General features: G+C 38.1%; 1 protein-coding gene and 1 long non-coding RNA gene across 2 annotated transcripts in view; one reads left to right on the forward strand and one right to left on the reverse strand.

Annotated features, from left to right (window-relative positions):
• Positions 1–21451, reverse strand: part of LOC124265898 (activated CDC42 kinase 1-like) — a 56229-nt gene that overhangs the window by 17347 nt on the left and 17431 nt on the right. The window contains 8 exon segments of the mRNA XM_046700751.1: positions 14644–14738; positions 15547–15693; positions 16108–16234; positions 16478–16569; positions 17250–17435; positions 19401–19553; positions 19832–20017; positions 20707–20842. Coding sequence (XP_046556707.1) covers positions 14644–14738; positions 15547–15693; positions 16108–16234; positions 16478–16569; positions 17250–17435; positions 19401–19553; positions 19832–20017; positions 20707–20842 — 1122 coding nt within the window.
• LOC124265870 lies at positions 10473–11664 on the forward strand. The gene is made up of 3 exons (XR_006895565.1): positions 10473–10582; positions 10929–11032; positions 11538–11664. It is a non-coding gene; the product is annotated as an uncharacterized LOC124265870 (long non-coding RNA).

Raw genomic sequence — 21451 nt, forward strand, 5'->3', positions numbered from 1 at the left:
ATAATCAAAGTTTTTACCCAGTTTTATTTTCTAATTGATGTTTTTTATTACTAATACTATCATGCAATGAAATTCAAGAAAGACACTGGAATTGTAATTAAACAATAAAAGTGGTTCAAATTTAACAATGCGCATAGCTTGATGCTGTTGAGCAAATGTTTGTTCGTGAATATTCATCAAATTTAATGGTTAGTTTACTTCATTCAAGTGTGTTAAACTAAAACAACAAAATTCCAATTAATCGAAAACATGTTTTTTACAATCGATAATTATTTTTAATCCTTCTTTCGATCGATTTTCGATTATTTTCGATCATCGGAACACCACTAGAAAAAACTGCCCTGACAACCAGTGTTATAACAGTCACTCACTCACTCAGGTTGAGAATAGGCGACTGAATGATTTGAGTGTCTCCTTCAAATGTGCAGAATTTCTGTACGGTTGTGTCACATATGGTTGTTATAAGTGGCAAAATCACAAATATAAACAGAACGTTCTGTTTCTTGTTTCAGTTAATAGTTTTGATCAAATGAATTAATAATTTTTTTATCTGCCCAATCTTATATCTTTCAATGGGTTAAATTCTAATGTTGATATGACAATACTCCTGTTCTGTGGTGTTATTTCATGTGTAACTATTGGGAAGATCTGAAAATTGTGTGTATTCGTGTAACCAATCTTCCAGCAATCTTTGGTTGATTGGATGGTGCACTTACATCATGTTTGCTACAGAAAAACAGAATTTAAAATTTCACAGATGTGAAACAGATATGAAGTCAGTCTGGAATGCCACGATATCCTGGATGTCATCCCATACTTCCATGATAACTGAACCTGCCATGGCATCAGATTGTGAAAAACATCACAGTTAATATCAATCAAACTCAATATTTATTTATGAATCCATTTCCACAAGATAAATGGCACAACTTACAAGTTTGGAACTGAAAAATCACTTCCAAAGAAAAGTACAATGTGTGAAACCAATTTCTGGTGTCCCCCGCCATGATATCCCGGAATATTGCAAAAGCGGCATAAAACTAACTCACTCATTCTGAAAAAAGTGTAATATGGAGAGAAAAGTTGAATCACACTGCAGAAAACGCTTCTAATCATTTCACATCAAAACCTCATGACCACTACACATGAGACAACAAACCAGAATGTTCGTCTGTCCACACAGCATTACAACTGTTCACACACAACTTCTAAATGAGGCAGACAAAATTCTTTGTTGTTCCATGTAACTGAGAACATGGAGGTAGTAAAGTCTCCTGAATATACTGTACCAAGTATCTACAATCTTGAGTCACACTTCTCTGATAGCACACAGTGTTTGTACGACAATGTTATTCTGCCAGACCACCAGTCTACTCACACAATCGAGTCAAAGGCTGGATTGGCAAGCTGCCAAAATATCTATCAAATATGTTACACCTTCGTGAAGAATCCATCATTTCACTAAATTACACTTCACACAGTTTAGCCATTTTAAGTGTGTCAGGAATAGAGTATATCGTCCTGCGACTGGAAGAATTGGACTGTACACCAATTTTACTGTCTTAAAATAGCTGAATATTTAGATAGTCATGGTGAAAATAGATGGACAGAAATACATCCATTGATTGTTCTTAAGACAGTTATAACTTACTTCATAAGGATGAAATGTTTATTTTTCATTTTTCACAGAATTAAAACTATAAAATTTAAAAAATTTAAATGGCTTCACAAAATGTGATATCATTGCGGTTTTGAAATTTTGAAACTGTAATGTTGTTTGGGACCAGGTGAAAATATGACACAATATTTGTTCACAAGCTAAATCTTTTAACAATTTATGACACAAACACCTATGACAATTTGCATGACATTTCAAGGGTCACACCACTGACATAAACTGACTGCTTCAATATGAATTAATGACAACTCACCACGTGAACCATATGACAGCATATGACACTGATTTTAGAATATATTTGACACAACACGAAATGCAAGTGGTCACTGCAAATTGACATCATGCTTAATCTAGACATGCACCACCTTAATCCCTACCTACCGTCAAGCATGGATAATCCCCCTACAAATTCTTGTCCTGTGTTCGCAGACACAAAATACCAGATGACCTTGACCTAGGTGTAATCAATGAGCAAATACCTCTACCCAGAGTATGTCCTCTTCCAACAGAACGTTCCAAGTATGTGTGATTCTGTCGATCACATTACATCAAATAATTGATCAGCCTGCAGCATTGATTTTTTCGTGTGCCGTGCTGGCGGCTACTGACAGCATGAATCATTTATACCTGTACTATTTTCATGCTGAGACTAGTGGGGAGGGACTGGAGGTATTGTGGTCAGCCAACAGAATGGAGTCAGTTTGTGGTGGCAAGTCTTAAAGGTAGTGGGTGGTGGGTATTGTGTGTGGTAAGGTTAAATTACATGAAATGGGTTTAATGTTGCATACATAACTGTGTTGCTCATATAGCAATGTGTGCATGCATGCATGCGTCTATGTGTGCATGTGTTTGCTGATACTTGTCTGTCTGTGTTAGCCGATTGAGATACCATGCTGCAGTTTATACACCACTCCAACACATCTATTGAAACCCGTGAAGGTCTGGGTTAGAATATTGATCTTCAGTAACCTATGCTTGTCGTAAGAGGCGACTAACGGGATCGGGTGGTCAGACTCGCTGACTTGGTTGACACATGTCATCGGTTCCCAATTGCGCAGATCTATGTTCATGCTGTTGATCACTGGATTGTCTGGTCCAGACTCGATTATTTACAGAGCACCACCATATAGCTGGAATATTGTTGAGTGCGGCGTAAAACTACTCTCACTTACTCATCATACTGAATCTAAGGTCTCAAATCCTTGTGTCATTTAATACAAGGGATGACATCAAGGAAATTGTATCAGGCAAATTAGATTAGCGGTGCGGTTCGTGGCACCAGTCACGATAAAATATACAGGGAAACTAATTATAGCACACTGAAAGAAAGACGACATCGCTCTAAACTCATAACTTTCTATAAAATGTATCATCGTCTGACTCCTGATTATTTGAACGATCTTGTACCAGGTAGAGTACTCGAACAAAGTAACTATAATCTTAAAAATAGTACTTCCATACAAACTATTAATTGTAGAACGCGAAGATATTCTCAATCATTTTTACCGAGCGCGATTATGACGTGGAATTCATTGCCTGATGGAGCTGTTAACGCTATTTCCCTGAATCAATTTAAAACCATGATAAACACAACAGAAACTCACAATTACTTTGATTTGAATTTTGGAACTAGATTTTGTCAAATCATTCATTGTCACCTGAAGCTTGGCAGTAGTGATCTAAACGCAGACAGATATAATCGGCATATATCGGACACACCCAGGTGCTCATGTGGTTATTGTAACGAAGACGTTATTCACTACCTCTTTACATGTCGGAACTATCAAAATTTAAGAACTGTGTATTTTTATATTCAAGGATATGATGTTAAAACTACCTTATACGGTAACGGGCGCATTGAATAACTCAACTAATAGAGACATTCTTAACTCATTACACCAGTTCATTTCCAAAAGTAACCGCTTCCAGTGATTACCCCCTTAACATAGATATTCAGTGTAAGACAAATTTTATATAACGTGATTTTCTGCAGCAGCCCATTTCGTTGCTAGGCATAACCAACACCAGAACGAACATATTTGTTACTCAATCATATATTTGTTAAGATATTATTCTTTTGTTGTCAAACTACTTCATTATGTATCCAGCTATTAATTTTGAACAATGTACTGGAGCGGTGTTAATATAAGCCACTAGGCTTGTTCGCCTATCCGGGTTTCTGCTTTGGCGAAATAAAAATATGTTTAAACCAAATTAGATTAGAGTCTTTGAATGGCATTTGGAAGTGATACACATAAAAGAAAGAATTTATGGATGTCAACTTCTATATTTTGAGGGACACGATGTTTTGGAGTATATTCACCTTCTCCTGATGAAAGAGTAAGAATATACTCGGAAACCTTGTGTCCCTCAAAATATAGAAGTCAACATCCATAAATTCTTGCCTTTCAAATTTAGCTGTACAAGTGAATGCATCACTGTTTAACACTTTAACTAGTTCCTCTACAATTATACAACATTCTCCAACATGATGACAAGCCTAACAAGACTCAGGACTGAGGTCAACAACAGATCACTTAGGAGTACTTTGACATGACTTCATTTAAATGGGCACTCATGTGAAAACTCAAAAGGCATTGTGGAAAAGTAAATAATTAAGATTATTACTCCTGTCTTATTACACCTACCAATCCTGACAGTGTACTGCCGCACCACTACTAATGAACAACCATCAAGATACGGATAACTGCTCAATCATTCATTGTTGCACTCTCATCCACCTATTGTAACCCCATGGAAGTCACATAAGTGCATATGTGAATGAGTGCATGCATAAGTGATAAAAGAGCATAGTTAGGTATGATATAAAATATGATATAGTCATGATGACCCCACGTGGGTACAACGCACGAAGCCCATTTCTGGTGTCCCCCGCTGTGATATTGCTAGAATATTGCTGAAAGCGGCGTAAAACTATACTCACTCACTCATGATGACAGCGCCATATAACTGAGAAATGTGACAACTGTTATATACAATGTCATATAACCATAGCATACAATGCTATATAGACATAATATACAACATGATTTAGCTGGCCTTGATTTAACATGCAATGTAAGATAGACATAATATACAACATGATTTAGCTGGCCTTGATTTAACATGAAATGTAGATAGACATAATGTAGAACATGATTTAGCTGGCCTTGATTTAACATGCAATGTAAGATAGACATAATATACAACATGATTTAGCTGGCCTTGATTTAACATGCAATGTAAGATGAACATATATACACATGATGCTGGCCTTGATAACATGAGAACATGATTTAGCTGGCCTTGATTTAACATGAAATGTAGATAGACATAATGTAGAACATGATTTAGCTGGCCTTGATTTAACATGCAATGTAAGATAGACATAATATACAACATGATTTAGCTGGCCTTGATTTAACATGAAATGTAAGATAGACATAATGTAGAACATGATTTAGCTGGCCTTGATTTAACATGCAATGTAAGATAGACATAATGTAGAACATGATTTAGCTGGCCTTGATTTAACATGCAATGTAAGATAGACATAATGTAGAACATGATTTAGCTGGCCTTGATTTGACATCCAATGTAATATAGACATAATGTAGAACATGACATAGCTGTGATATACAATGTGATACTTCTATGATATACTGCCATCTAACCATGACATACATACAATGTGATATTGTTGTGAAATACAATGCTACATAGCCATGATATACATTACTGATATATATGTGACATACAATGCTATGTAGTCAATATCATACAATGTGATAGCCATGAGATACAACATTGTATAACCATGATATACAATGTGGCATATCTGTGATATTGCCAACTAGAGTATAACGTAACACTCCATTCTCTTCAAATAAGTATCAAGAGATCTGCGCATCACATAAACAAACTTTTTCCTTCTCAGATCAGTAAATGATAAGAAGAACACTTTTGTACAAGAAACAAGTAATAATAACTTACTTTACTACATGTCCAGTATCATAAATCCATTAGATGTAGCAGTATACCAGAACACTTCACATCTGGTTTATAACCCTGAGACCAACATAACATCACTGTCTTTCATGACGAAGTCAATCATCATTAAGAGCCGTCTCAGTTTTACTGTGTTAACTTAGCATTGTTACACATTTAATTCCTAATCAAGACAAAAATATATCAGAAATACATCACTTATAAGTGACATATTTGGAAAACCCTCAAACTTGAGATATATTTATTTCCGAAGTAGTTGATACATGGATACTTGTGAAAAAAACATTATAAAATGTTTGATACGGTCCCCACACCTACACCCACCTCCTCTTATCATACAGAACATGAGACCAGTTGAAACCCAGACAATGACAGAGAGTGCTTTCGCTGCAGCTTAGTCTCACTGAGATTGTATACATATATATTCATGGCTTGTGGTTGAGCTTTGATATACAGCTGGGAACAGACAAAACGATTAGTCACTGATGGTGGGAGGGCCTTGGAAGCAATGCAAGATCACATATTGTCATACAAAGGTGAAACGGTGCATAGTGAAGTAATAAAAATAAAAGACAGCAGGGAAGCATACAGCAAATATATAAATTAACTTCCCTAATTTCATCCCTCATTAGAACAGAGCAGAGTCACAGCACTGTAGCTTACCTGGCTATACAGTCAAACACTCCAAGACAATGACTGGCATTAAAGGTGTACATTGAAAAATGTTGCCTATTTTACTTATTTAAAAGTACTACTGATTACATAGGTACCTTTTTACTAGAGACTTATTTACAATTACTTGAAATTATTTAAGTTCTACATATCTACATAAAGTATACACAAACAAGGTTTGTAAGTCTGAAAAAATATTTTAAAATATTGAAGTTTTACAACATTGTTGAGTGAGTGAGTGAGTGAGTGAGGAGTTGTGAACTGTATTTCAGTTGTATCACATGTCAGCTTGATGTAGGAGTAAGAAGCCCCAAATACTGTTGTTTTAAGACATGCAATACACATTGCAAGTAAACTAATGGGTTTATAACTCCAACAGCTAAAAGGTGCCCAAGTGCAAATCTCCGTAACATCATCAAGATATTTGTACAATCATACTCGTACAATGTGCTCTATTCTTAGTCTTTTGATTACGCAACATTTCATCTCCCATCTGTACCTCACTATCACAAGTGACGAGAAATCGGGCAAGGTCGACAAAGGGTCACCAGGTACACAATTCACCTGTGTGTTGGGGTGGACGTATGACAACATATTCACGATGCGTGGGTGTATCTGCGGACTGGTAGCATTAGATCACCATAATGAGCACACAGCAACCAACATCTAATTTTAAAATGTACATTAGCGTCAATCAATAAACATTACCAAGATGTCTATCCAACCAACGCTACAGCACTGACGAGATTGGAAATATCCAAACACGGATAAACATCACCATAATATCGTAGGTCAATGCAAGAGGCCAGTGCTTTGACTTACAGCTGTGTTGTTACTATGGGGGATTTAAGATTAATTCTCCAATTCTCTCTTATGAACATCATGCATGTTTTCACAGACATTGATGTGTAATGACTTTTTAATTTACAGGAAGCCTGCAACAGATCAATGGCAAGTAATGGAGGCCACTTGTTTGGTTGCTGCACATGCTGCAGTATCTAGTATTCCTGTGTATAACAGGTGGCTGATAGTATGAGCAACATTCTAATCTGTCGGGTAAGGTGACACATTGCAGCTGAGACTTTGAGCCTGGTATTAGGGCATTTAGTCAACTTATAAATCAAGCATAAGAGTGCAGGTGGTATCTTTTATCCCAGGTCCCATGGAGTGAAATGCCATTGTTTGTTTGTTTTAACTTTGCTACACTACAGTTGTATGTAAATAATCAAGGATGGACCAGAGGATCCAGTGGTCAATATTATGAGCAATGATCCTTGCTGTTGAAGTACAATAACACACAACCAATCACAGAATCTGATCATCCAATTCAGTTAGTTGTCTTCCAATAGAGTGAGTGAGAGTGAGTAGTGATTATAACAGCTGTTAGCTGTACCTACATTGTACCTACGTGGGGAATCAAACATGGGTCTTCACTGTGATGGGTAAATGCCTTACCCACTAGGCTACCTCACTGCCTCACCTTTCGAAACAAGTAAAATAATCATGGTGACTTATTCTAACCCAGGTCCCCACCTGGTGTGATCTTAAAACTACACCGCCCGTAGCAGTATCTGAAAATGTCTATTTCAAAATCAATCAACTGTTTGAGTGAGTGAATTTAGTTTTACGCCGCACTCAGCAATATTCCAGCTATATGGTGGTGGTCTGTAAATAATCAAGTCTGGATCAGACAATCCAGTGATCAACAGCATGGGCATCGATCTGCGCAATTGGGAACCGATGACATGTGTCAACCAAGTCAGCGAGCCTGGCCACCCGATCCCGTTAGTCACCTCTTACGACAAGCATGGGTTACTGAAGATCAACATTCTAACCCGAACCTTCACGGGTCACTCACATAAGTTCACACAAGTGTTATTTTGAATGTTCTTCACAAAACCACAATGTGTTCTTTGCATTCTATAAGTTAATTGTAAAGGGTGAGTGTTGTTTTTTATGTTCATGCAAACATTTCGGTCAGTTGCGAAATCAATCCACGATGACTTCAAGGCCCTCACATCAAGTACTAGGAATGGCAAGTCTTTGTGGGTGTCCCCTATATATATCCTGCTATATCCAGTCACCACCTCAAGCTTCAAAACGGCATAAGTATCCATACCGAAATGTTGCTATTGTACAATAAAGAAGTTGATCATCCATAAAGACTTGTCATTCCTAAAATCAATCTAATTCTGCATATAATGTTAATTCCACTGACAAAGTTCGTAACAAATAATCTGAGACATCCTTAATCATCCGGGTAGAATTACATCCACATTTCCACTCTGATTAACACCTGTGACTTGCTGGTTACTATCAACTTGTTTGAGCCAGATTGGAAGGCACAATACTAAACATAACCACCAGTTTACTCTTATGAGCATGGGAAATTCTGCATAGGTTAGAACAGTTAGGATGGAGATGGTGACATTGCTTCTGGTACAGGGCCTAGATTTTCGAAGCTCTCTTAGCGCTAACATAGTCGTAAGTGCCTACGACTATCTTAGCGCTAAGAGAGCTTCGAAAATCTAGGCTCAGGACTATGGCAAAAAGTCTTGGGTATTTATAACAGTGAGTGAGTGAGTTTAGTTTTATGTCGCAGTCAGCAATATTCCAGCTATATGGCGGTGGTCTGTAAATAATCGTGTCTGGATCAGACAATCCAGTGATCAACAGCATGAGCATCGATCTCCACAATTGAGAACCGATGACATGTGTCAACCAAGCCAGCAAGCCTGACCACCCGATCCCGTTAGTCGCCTCTTACGACAAGCATGGGTTACTGAAGATCAATATTCTAACACGGACCTTCACGGATGTATTTATAACAGAATGGTGATGAAACAGTTTTGATAAGGATGGGTTTTTACACATTCCACACAAGATAAAGAGGACTGCCTATTTCAGTGTCGCTAGCTGTATACAGCTATAGCTATAAATTAGCATCCTTTGTACAGTTTTCAGCTATTTTTGATTTAGAAACAGCTGTGCCTGAACCTTTTGAGTCAACGAGTCTGAACTTGGCCCTTTGTACCATTTTCAGTATGCTAAAATCAGAGACCATATAATAGAGGGACGGCCCTCTAGCCAGTGCGCAAAACCATCAGCGCTACGGCTTATACTGCGCAGCCTATCCATTCGAAGCTGGCTTAAAACGCAGTGTTGACTTCAGTCATCGATTTCGCGTATTTTCATTGCAAAGGTAAGATCTGATTTTTTTCATGTATTCTCATGCCTATACTTACATTTGCAACAGTGCATTAGAGGTGTATTAGGGTGCTAAAGCATATATTTGTCTTTGTATTTAATGAAAACTGTCATGTGTGCTCGCTGCTCTGTGAGAACAATGGCGGAGGTGTAAAATCGGCAAAGTCCCGATTTTGATTTTCAATAACGGATACTAATTCTCAATGCAAATCCTAGTTACCGGGTGTAATGAAAGAAAATAAGATGAAGATTTGTATAGGGCATTTATAAGTCTGTATGCTCAAGGCCATTCCTTATTTTGGCCTCGTGTAATGCGATGAAATATGATGTTTTCCCAAATATTTTACTCCACAACACTTGATTTTCGACGACGCCACAAGAACAGCTTATTACTAGCATGTTTAAAATAAACATGTGAACATTCACGGCGATTTCCTCTTTGCGTAAGTACACTTTTTATATGGCTACGATCGGTATTTTATTTTTTATGATTTTTTACGAAACCCATATTTACGTCAGATACTGAACATTTCAATTATCATGTAGCAGACGACATAACATTCATTTCTTCGCTCATTAATATAACGGAATATATATTTAAATCATTCTAAAAAAGTCTCATTCACCTAATCGCTTGAAAAAGTACATATTTCCATTATTGTTCATTTTGATGATTATATTTGTTGAAAAGGTCCTTATTTATCATGTAACAATTCATATATTTTTCTGTTATCATTATTCTTCCTACTGAAGTTATATTGCCATATATTATTATATTATTATACAGTACCAGCAGCCTGACTTTATGCAACAATGAATCAACATTATATTTATATCATTACACTATTTATATAATAAATTATCATTTGTTTGGCAGATGCCCAGGAAAAGAAAGTTTTCATCGGCAGTCGCCGGAAGGGCTACTCAAGTGGGGTCCGAGACAACAAGGTGTCAGTTCTTCCTCTCTCTCTGACATTCTTATTCATCAGTTCAATCAACTGTTCTCGACGATTGCAGGTAAGTAATAATAGAAGTAAGAAATTCACAAATGATGTCTTTGAAAAAAAAAATGAGTAATTTTGTGTTGATATTTTGTAGTTATTGGTACTTGTATATCTGGTACCTGCAGAAATAAGTTTAAAATATCAAAGCAATTGTATAATCAAATATTAATATTGTTTCTTTTCTTATGTAAAAGCAGCGGTATAGTGTAAATTATTAAATACAATATTCCCATCTTGAATAAGTAACTAGACCTTGTTTGAAAGAGCATTGGCAACCAACTATTGCATAATTTTAACAACTATTTAGAACACTTCAAATTTATTTTTTTAATATTAATATTGTGTAACTCCATTTTCAGTTCAAGAGATGCACTGTGGGACAAAGCATGGAAGTCATTCTTCATTGACCTCACCGATGAACCCAAAGATACCCCATGCCTGGAAGAAGCGACAGATTCTGATGGTTGTTCGGCTGATGAATTCTTTGGGTTTATTTGACACAATTCACCAGTATCATCCAGACAACAATGTAGATGAATTTGCTGATGGCATCCTGCGATACCAGCAATATTTAACATTAAAAAAGGAGCTGTTTCAGCATGTAGATGAACTAGTCGAATGTACAGTTCACTTCATGGATATCTAAAATATCTGTTAATGAAGTGATATTAAGATTGTGTTCAGATTTGTATGATTTTATGTTTTACATTCACAATCAGTCCTAAATGGACTACATAACTATGCAGGTTGTGTTGCAAGAAGTTTATAAGTTATCATTTTCCCTTATTTTATCATGACTACAATTAATATATTTTTCTGTTATCATTATTCTTCCTAATGAAGTTTGATTATGAGTTTACCTGGGCTTAGACAGTACCTACAACCTGTCTTATGCAACAACAAAAATGAAAAATGAACTCATTATTCAACATTATATTTATATCATAAAATTATCATTTGTTTTGTAGATGCCCAGGAAAAAGAAAGTTTTCATCGGAAGGGCAACTCAAAGAGCCTACTATTAAGTACAATATTCCCATCTTGATTAAGTAGATATACCTTGTTTGAAAGACCATTGGCAACCAACTATTGCATAATTTTAATTTCAAATTCAGTTTAGAGTTTATTTGCAACAGTTGAAATTCACATTTACTGTGTTTTTAATGAAAGAATATCTATACGGTTGAATTTAGTAATACATGATTGTACATATAGATCTATGGTCCTATTCTACAATAAATACATTGTACATATAAGAACGTGTGATGTTGTGTTTTAATGTTTTTTGTTGCATTTTCCTGCCAAGTTAAAGTTGACACTTTGCTGATATTTTTTAATTGACAGGGTAATGTAGTACAGCCCATTTAACACATATATTTCATGGGCTCGGAGGCAAGTGACTTTAGTATTTAGTGGCTTCCCTTTGAAAAAAAACAACAAGTGTCTCCAAACGGCCCAAAGCATAATCACTGCTAGCCCCAAACTGGCATTATGAAAACATTAACACTCTTGGAAAATGTGAAATCGTGGTTTCGCTGGGACTATAAACTTTACAATAAACACCAGTCAGTCACAGGCCCTCGTAGTTCTTCCGAGGATTCATGATTTTAATGATATTGTTTTTGAGAAGACACCTCACTTAAAATGCTTCACAGTACAATACATAATGACAAGGCCGACACTTCTAGGGTGCACCGCACCGACTCATGCTGCGTCGACGCTACGCCATACCATCGCATGCAATCGATTAAAACTTTATGTAAACATAATCATGGATGATTGGCCTATCGAGCAACATTCATGACACCTACCAATTCTTTATTGTTATTTCTGCAAGTCGATTGAAAACCAATTTTGACTCTCAACTAAACGATCTTGACACAATGGATGACGATATGTCCGCACACAAAGGGTGTGGTCGGCAAGTCCTCTGATTGGCTAACGCTGCAAATCTGCACATTCTTTATAAATTCGCTGGAATTTTTACTTTCATCGACTGCTTGACCACACCCTCGCTTTGTGCCAACGAATACTTGCAAGTAAATCTTGAGATTAGCCATGTGATGATATGCTTTAGCGCAGCATCGGGATATTGGCAACTGTAATGTTAAAACTGCCTTTACCTGACTGGGTGAGTTTGATTTTGTATTTTGGTTTATATTCTCTGTCCTGTCGAAGTCTGTGAATTCCAAGTAAGTATCGAGGTCCAAGTCGAATCATCCCAGTGAATGAATTAAGTCGCCCATGGCCATGCCGAATGTTGAAACAAACATTCCAGGCTTATGACGACACGCATTTCGCGTATAATGATACATGTTCTGCGATGTTGTCAGTTGACATGTGCAAATGAGAGATAAGATAAAAATTAAGATTATTGTAATCAGTTTAATGGAGCTGTCCATGTAATGCTTAACTGTCAAACGCAGCCGGTGAAATCCCGCTAAGGGAATTAACTCTAGGCCCGGATATTACGCAATATTGTTTACGTGGTTACCAGAGTGCTCATTTGTGAATGTCTGCGCATTTGTTGCGCATGTGTACCGGTAGAGGGAAGTTAGCAGCAGGTTGTCGATGTGTATCAGTTACATGCCAGGCCGTAACGCTGATGGTTAGTGATAAACTGTTGGAGAGGGCCGTCCCTCTATTATATGGTCTCTGCTAAAATGTTATATGGAATATTAAAAACTGAGAATACAAAACTAGACAGGATTTAACTAGATTTAACTATGGTTCTGACAAATTAAGATTGAACCCTTGATTTTCACAACCTGCGATAACTAAGGGATTCAACAAAGAGCAGCTATTTGCAGAAGCTCAGTTATCTGGACTGTGCCATCCTCTAGTATGTAGGAATGCTACCACATTATATTGCTAATGGGAACAAACAGAACCTTGGAAGTGAGGTGAAATGGGGTTTAACAGTGTTGTGTTTGGGACAGTTCCACTTTTAGTTCAATGTACATCCATGAAGTTGTGTGCACTGAGATATGATGCAGTTGAAGATGGTTACCCAACTCATAGACACATTATATTGACTCCTGGGCGATCAGTCATTGTTTTACCCCATTAATGACTACCATCAGTCTTTTGGTATGACACAGACAGGGTTTGTAGATGGACCATCCACTCTTGGCAGATATATAAAGGCAGACAGCTATAAACAGAGCAACAGTCCTGGTTTATACTATGTCATCGGAAGCAGATAGTGGGTGACTTTGCTCATAATGTCCACCACTAGTTTCTCCAGACTTAACTACATGCCCAGGAAAATATCTGGAATATCTGTGACTGACATGTTAATCACCAAGCAAACAAAGGACATCATGCTCTCTCAACCACAAACAGGCTCTGTAATACTATTTCAGTTACCAGTACATGTATATTCTGGTACATCAACTGCATGTTGGAACGAAGTTTCAAGAGATGGAGGTCGGAAAACGTTCACTACTAAATGACAATGATCACCTGGCATGGATCTAGTGCAGGCAGACCTAGGACATGAAACTGCTAATATGGGATTAGATGCAGCAAACACCTGATCATCATGCCTTTGGGGTGTAATTCAACACAGCTGCACCTACAGCACCTTCCTGCCCTCCATCAGTGATAAACAGTGTTTCAGATTCAGCAAGGGATCTGTGTCATAAATGTAAGTTTCAAGTAAAATTGTCAAGAACCTAAATGCTTAAAATCCATTTTTAACAAGACATGGTCATCAATGTCCCCTGCCACAGTGTTCTGTTCCTGTTTGGTTCCTGTTTTTAAACTCCACTATGACATTCATGTCCTGAAAACACATACCAAATTTGGTGTCCCTATCTATAATATATTTTGAGAAAACGCCACACTCCACAATATTCCAGCTATATGGTGGCGGTCTGTAAATAATCAAGTCCGAACTGGACAAGCGTGTGATCAATATCATGAGCATTGAGGTACGATGAAATGTGACAACCAAGTCAGAGAGCCTGACCACGCGATCTAGTTAGTCGCCTCTTACAGAAGTTGCAGAAGACCAATTCTAAACAGGATCTTCATGGGTCCCCCATTGGAAAGTAAAGACAGCATACTCACTTTCCGTCAATGATCGTGATAAGATCCCCCTCGTCAACCTCCAGCTTATCCTTCTCCTGGAACTTCTGAGTGGCTCTCATATCATTGGTGCGCACCTGCAAGCAAAATACATCAACAATCATACAACATCTCCAACAAAACACATGATTGATATAATGAGCACCATTCATACCATTGCATTGATTGCTGATTTCTGGTGGATCTAATGCTAACCAAGGCGAGGTGAGGTGAAATTGGGTTTAACGTCGCACTGGAGAATATTTCGCTCATATGATGACGTGCATGCATGTGTATGTGTATGTGTTGCTGCTTGTACTAGCCCAGATTGAAGCTGGTTTTATAGTGCTAGCCCACTGAGATACCATGCCGCAGTGAAGCATGAATACCCCACTCAGACACATTATACTGACTCCAAGCCGACCAGTCCTTGTTGTACCCATTAATGCCGAGAGCCAGGCAGGGCCCAACAAGTACCATATTTTAACGTCTTTTGGTATGATGCGGTCGGGGATCAAACCCGCAACCTTCTGCTATCCGGGCGGACGCTCTAACCACTACACCACGGAGGCAGTCCTTATGCTAACCAAGAATGGCCATGGGGGAATTATTCAAATATTCAAATGTTTATAAATCACATTGAAGCTGGAGATATACTCTGATAATGACAGATTCCTTCGAACATTTTGAAGTTGTTGCTCTCTGAATAAATCCGTGTGAACCTTCTTGTGGTTGTACAATTAGAAAACACCTTCTGACAGTATCTTTCCTGATCTGGTAAGCAGCATGCTGATTGAACAGTTATTGCTTGTTGACCTCAGGAGATGTCGTCAGATGTTCAGCAAGAACTAGGATCAGGCCTGATGGGATTGAGATGGTATAAGCATAAACAACGTCATCCCTTACCTCACACAGGAAGTCCTTCAGTGCCACAAATGTTGGTCTATCATGAGACTTATGTGCCCAGCACTGCAACATGAGCTGGTAGATGTCGGTTGGGCAACACTTGGGTTTGCTCAGACGCTCTGCTTCAACATCAATCTTCTGAAGAATCTGGAAAGAGTACACGACAGACTGAGAGAGAGATTGAAAGAGTGATCAAGTGAGTGACTGAATAATTGATCTAGTGAGTTCCAAGAGTGAGTGAGTGTTTATTTGTATTCTTGTTGTTTAACGCCACACTCAGCGATTGTTTAGATACATGCCAGCTGTCTGTAAATAAGTGTGTCCACCAAATCAGCAAGTCCGATCCGTTATTTGATATTCGAAAGTATGGGTTGCTGAAGACCAATTCTCACCAGTATCTGAGTGAGTGGGTGGGTGGGTGATTGAGTGGGTGAGTGATTGGTGGGTTGGTGAGTGAGTGAGTGGGTGAAAACAATTTGGATAAAAGCCAACCAATGTTTGTGAAAATGAACCATTGTCAGTATCAAAACTAATTCACAAATCGACAGATCAAGTTTTTACCTGTGAGCCATTGTACCCCAGCCATGGTTCCTGACCATATGTGAACATCTCCCACAACGTCACCCCAAACATCCACGTGTCACTTGCATGGGAAAACTGACGCGACTTGAGACTCTCTGGCGCACACCTGAAACAAATATGTACCAGATCAATTAGATATTTACAGTGTTTATATCATTAATGAAAACAGACATAACTGGATAGAGGTGTCTATTTCCCGTTCCCCTCAAAAACGCTAATGAAAAAAGCACAACAATTATTTTTCGTTTGTGATAATTTCATAAGTATTTTGTTGGTCTGCCTCATAACCCAATGGAAAATAGGCCATCAGGGTCAAGGTCATTTGGTGAAACTGTCAACATCTTCTCACCATGCAAACGGCACCTTCTTGTGTTCAGACATCACGTAGTGGTCCTCCTGACTGGGCAGAGCTCGCATCAACCCAAAGTCACCAATCTTTACCTGAAAGCAAGAATGTATCATGACATCAAGCCAAACAATCAGTACCTTTTAACGATTTAGTCACGTGACAGTAAAAGTAAGGTAATGGCAAAATTCAAAGCAACAGTGTCATTGGTGAATGGTGGTAAGGGCAACTTGGGCCAGAAATAAGGTATATTCGAGCCAACAAGCCTATATGTGGCATAAAGAAAGAGTTGTCTCCCCTGCTACACTGTTCACAGAGATTCGTGGCAGTTTACATAACAAAAGTTGGCATCATATTTGGGCTGGGACTGGTAGGAAAAAATGGAATGCTGTTACTCTTTACCCGCATGTGCTTACCCAAATCGGAATCGAGTACCCGGAAATGTAAGGAATGCAGTGCTTCTGTCAACTGTCTGAATATTCAATCACGATTTGGCAGAGATTATTATAGAAACTTGAAAGGATGGCAATAAGGCATTAAATCAGATCTTAGGCTATTTAATTTACGTCTATTTAACCAATATAAAGAGTAACAGCATTACTTACATTCCTTGTTAAAACACAGAACTTTTCGTTCCCGTCGCTCATGCGTAGATAAATTACAGTCGTTAATAATAACCTTCATTAATCGGACAATACCAATGATGTAAATGTGTGTTACGTCAATTATGAAGAAGACAAGTTATTATCTGCCCTTGTCATTACATCATCATCACCTTGTCTGGTGTAGACAACAGGACATTCCTGCAGGCCAGGTCTCGATGTATGAAGCGTTTGGACTCGAGGTAGCTCATGCCAGTAGATATCTGTATTGCATACTCCACCAGGGTTGAGATCAGTATCTTCTCCTGCAGCGCACGCAGTCTGTCCAGCATGGCACCAAGGGGAGCTAGCTCTGTTATCTGAGGAAGGAAAACTTTACTCAGAGCTGGAATGGATCAGGTTTGGCAAAAAGGAAGTCTAAAAACTAAGAAAATTGTGAAATATATTTACATGAATGATAGATATTTAACTAAAGAGTTGGATGCCAAAATCAATAGTATTTTTATGGCACTTTATTGAGGTTTACCGACTCTTTTAGGCAGACTTTCATTTAAGGCCTTACAAAGGCTGGGCTGCCATATTAAATGCTTTTCAAGACTGGCTGTTACATTGAGGCCTTTTCAAAGTTAGCTGTTAGATATGGCCTTCTCAAGGCTGGCTGTTAAATTAAGGCCTTCTCAAGACTGGTTGTTAAATTAAGGCCTTCTCAAGACTGGTTGTTAAATTAAGGCCTTCTCAAGACTGATTGTTAAATTAAGTTTGTTGGCTTTATATGAATAATATGCGAGGTAGAGTTTGTTAGCTTAATCGCTTTGATGTCGATATAATTAACTTAAGCTACATATACAGTATATATAGAAGATATAATGAACTTCTAAGCACATATATAATAGCTCGAAAAGCTCTGAACATCAATACAATATCACTGTACCCTTATAATAGCAAAACCTCACGAAGTTTTGTTAAGAGTATTTTCACAGTTGTAAGAAGCGATTTTATTGATAAAGATTGGTTTTAATGACGCTTTTCATATATGACAGTCTAAACCTGTAGAGTTTTGTTAGCTAATATATGTTATACAACCATATTTAAGCGTGATTGGTCAAAATCAGACCCATATAATGACCTAAGGCAGCCAATCCTATATATACGGCAATGGATACCTGTAGAGATTGTTAGCTGATGCATTTATCATGTAACCATATTACCTTTAAATGAAAACAAAACTTTTAGATTTAGACAAATTGTATGATGTTTTGGGTAAAATAACTGCTTATTCTGAACATTTATTAAGCAAGTAAAAATCTGTTAGGATTGACTTATTTTCTCGAAATGTCAGCTGTTGTCACCTATAATGTCCCTCGGTGGTGATATCTCCCAAATTATGGAACTTATTGGACGTATAGTGCTAGGTGATGACCTCAGACCAAAATGCTTCATGTATATATTTTCGCTATTAAACATTGTGTCCGAAAGTGTGAAGATTGAGGTCCAAGTATGTCTGGCGTAGTTCATAAACCCTACACTTGTGAGAGCACTATATTCATATCCCCAGGTTGGAGATGTTCTCCAAACAGTTTAGTAGGTTTACACTTAGGCAGTGACTTGACTTACATTACATGAAGTCGCACAAATCTTGAAGAAAGGCAGTCTAATCAAGGAATGTTCAGGTTAACTGGACTGTAATGAGGCTTGCGTTCGCTCACTGATATATATAGTTGTCACTTGTGACGTAAGTCTTGAACTGTGAATAGATGGAAATAGTTATTTTATATGTTCGAAGTTATCCGGAAGTACAGTTTGACAACTTTTATGAATGTTGTTTATAGACGGCATCTGGTCAATTTATTTAATGAATTCCTCAAACATGGTTACTTCGCTCTTTGACAATGTTATTGTGGACCCGCTTCGTCAAGGTCCGCCTGTGTCCGTAGAATCGTTGTTTTCACAACATTGCAGAAATAGTTTATAATTTTAATTCTGCTGATAATATATGATAAATTGAAATTTAATAAGTGTTTTCAGACATTGTGAAATGTGATAGATTAAATATATGAATCATAAGTCAGGTAGGGTCTCCAGAAATATGTCTCATTTTTCTCGAGACTCTGTGCGCGACTACTGCCTGGCTGATTAATAAACCGCGATGGCAGGACTCCTGCCTCCGTGTCTGGGGACTCATAACGCTCTGCAGTGATGATCACATCACTCCGAAACAATCATTCGCCCTAGGCCCAAACCCTGATGTGTTGAATGGACTTAAGGGTGGATCAAAAGCCTTTTTCTGTCATGGTCAGACAGGTTGGGATGCGCTTCTAACTTACCATCATGAGAGGTGCAGACAGGACAACTCCGTACAGTTTGATCAGATTGGGATGGTTGAGGGTGTGCATGGCGTTCACTTCCTTCACAAAGTCTTCAAAAGCTCCTGGTTGTGCAAGGGCATCATTCTTCAAAATTTTCACCGCAACACTTTTCTGAAAATAATAATCAAATATGAAAAATTAGCATTTCTAATCATAACCAGTCTGAACGTCACAATTCATATTGTAAATCTAGCAAAATCTAATCATACAATAGACTTGTAGGTTTTAAAATCATACATGTGAAAACCAAACAGAACCAACACCATCTTGATAGAGTTGTCTCCCTTACATCATTAACCAGAAGTTGCTGCTTGAGGTTTAGAAGCAACACACTTGTTATCCTACATTTTAAAAAAATGTATGGTGTATACTTTGTTTTTCAAGTTTACCTTTGACCCGGCAGGGGTCATCCAGTCCCCTCTCCTAACCACACCGAATGACCCATTGCCCAGTTTTTCATACATGTTAAGACTTTTCTGGTCTATGAGGCAAGTTAGTGCCTGTTCTGTAGCCTTGGAGCCAGGGCTCTGTTTCTTCATGGATGCCTTCTCATTGGTCTTCCCACTCGGTAATATCTGAAACACGAGAAGAACAATGCCAGTCAGTGCTTCAGCCAGAATTTTTTTGAGTGTTGCCAATTGGCACCTTAACTACTAAAATGTGTGCCAATGCAGTTGAGACTTTTGCCATTCATGGTAACCATGGTATAGAAGACCTGTGGATTATATTAAATGTTGCGCCAATGGGCTCTCTAGCATTGAAAAAAAAGTGCCATTGCATATTTTTGAGTGTGAATGGCGCAATGGCGCTTGCCTGGCTGAAGCACTGTGCCAGTACACACACCACACAGCGACTTCGGTGATACACTGATTTATTTAAAACTGGGACACTGGGAGTTGCCCTCTGCAAAAGCAATCCAATTCCATAGAAATAATACCAATATTCTGGCCATTCAGCAACCTGGAAATAGGTATGTCCGGATCAGACAATCCAGCATCTTCAAGACAATCTGTACAATCCAGACTGATATTGTGACCCGAGATCTTTGCCATCAGGTTACGATGACATGCTATCATTATTTTCATTTAGCATGATCACTCGATCCACCAGTTGCTGGGACCAATTCAAACATGAAATTCCCATAGGGTGTAAGTTCTATATGAGGACCCTTCCATCAAAATGTATGACAGCTAAAACCCACCTAATGACACTAACTAAATACATTTCCTTGAAACAGTCTTCAGGTGATAACTGATGCGCCTACCTTGTCAAGGATTCCTCCACCTTTTTTGCGAACAGACTTTTTTCTTTTGACAGCATCGAGCAGACGTCTGATGGCGGGCTTCCCCATCCCGATCTTCTCCAGGTCTTCCCCTTTCACATAGTCGAAGTGCACCAGTCTGCAACATATTAGTCATATTTTATTGAGTACAGTCATCACTGAGTCAAAAATGTACTTGTTCCATGTCTGTCTCCGACATCAACATACAATTTGCTGGCCAATAATTAATCACTTCGACATATCGTAATGTTGGACTTCACACTTACTTGCCACATATCACTTTTACTTTTAATTACCAAAACGATATATTTGTTCAATATGAATTGACACACTAATTTCTTAGACAAAATATGCTACACAATAAAAGAAAGGACCATGAAATTTTTTCATATTACTGCTAGGCATGAGAGAGGAGTGAGTGAGTGAGTTTAGTTTTACGCCACACTCAGCAATACTCTAGCTATATGGCGGCGGTCTGTAAATAATCGAGTCTGGACCAGACAATCCAGTGATCAACAGCATGAGTATCGATCTACGCAATTGGGAACCGATGACGTGTCAACCAAGTCAGCAACCTGACCACCAGATCCCGTTAGTCAGCCTCTTTACGACAAGCATGGGTTACTGAATATCAATATTCTAACCCAGACCTTCACGGGTCACTCACATAAGTTCACACAAGTGATATTGTGAATGTTCTTCACAAAACCACAATGTGCTCTTTGCA

Source organism: Haliotis rubra, unplaced genomic scaffold (assembly GCF_003918875.1).
Source record: "Haliotis rubra isolate DU_JTF1 unplaced genomic scaffold, ASM391887v1 Scf122, whole genome shotgun sequence".
In the NCBI taxonomy this organism is placed as follows: Eukaryota; Metazoa; Mollusca; class Gastropoda; order Lepetellida; family Haliotidae; genus Haliotis; species Haliotis rubra.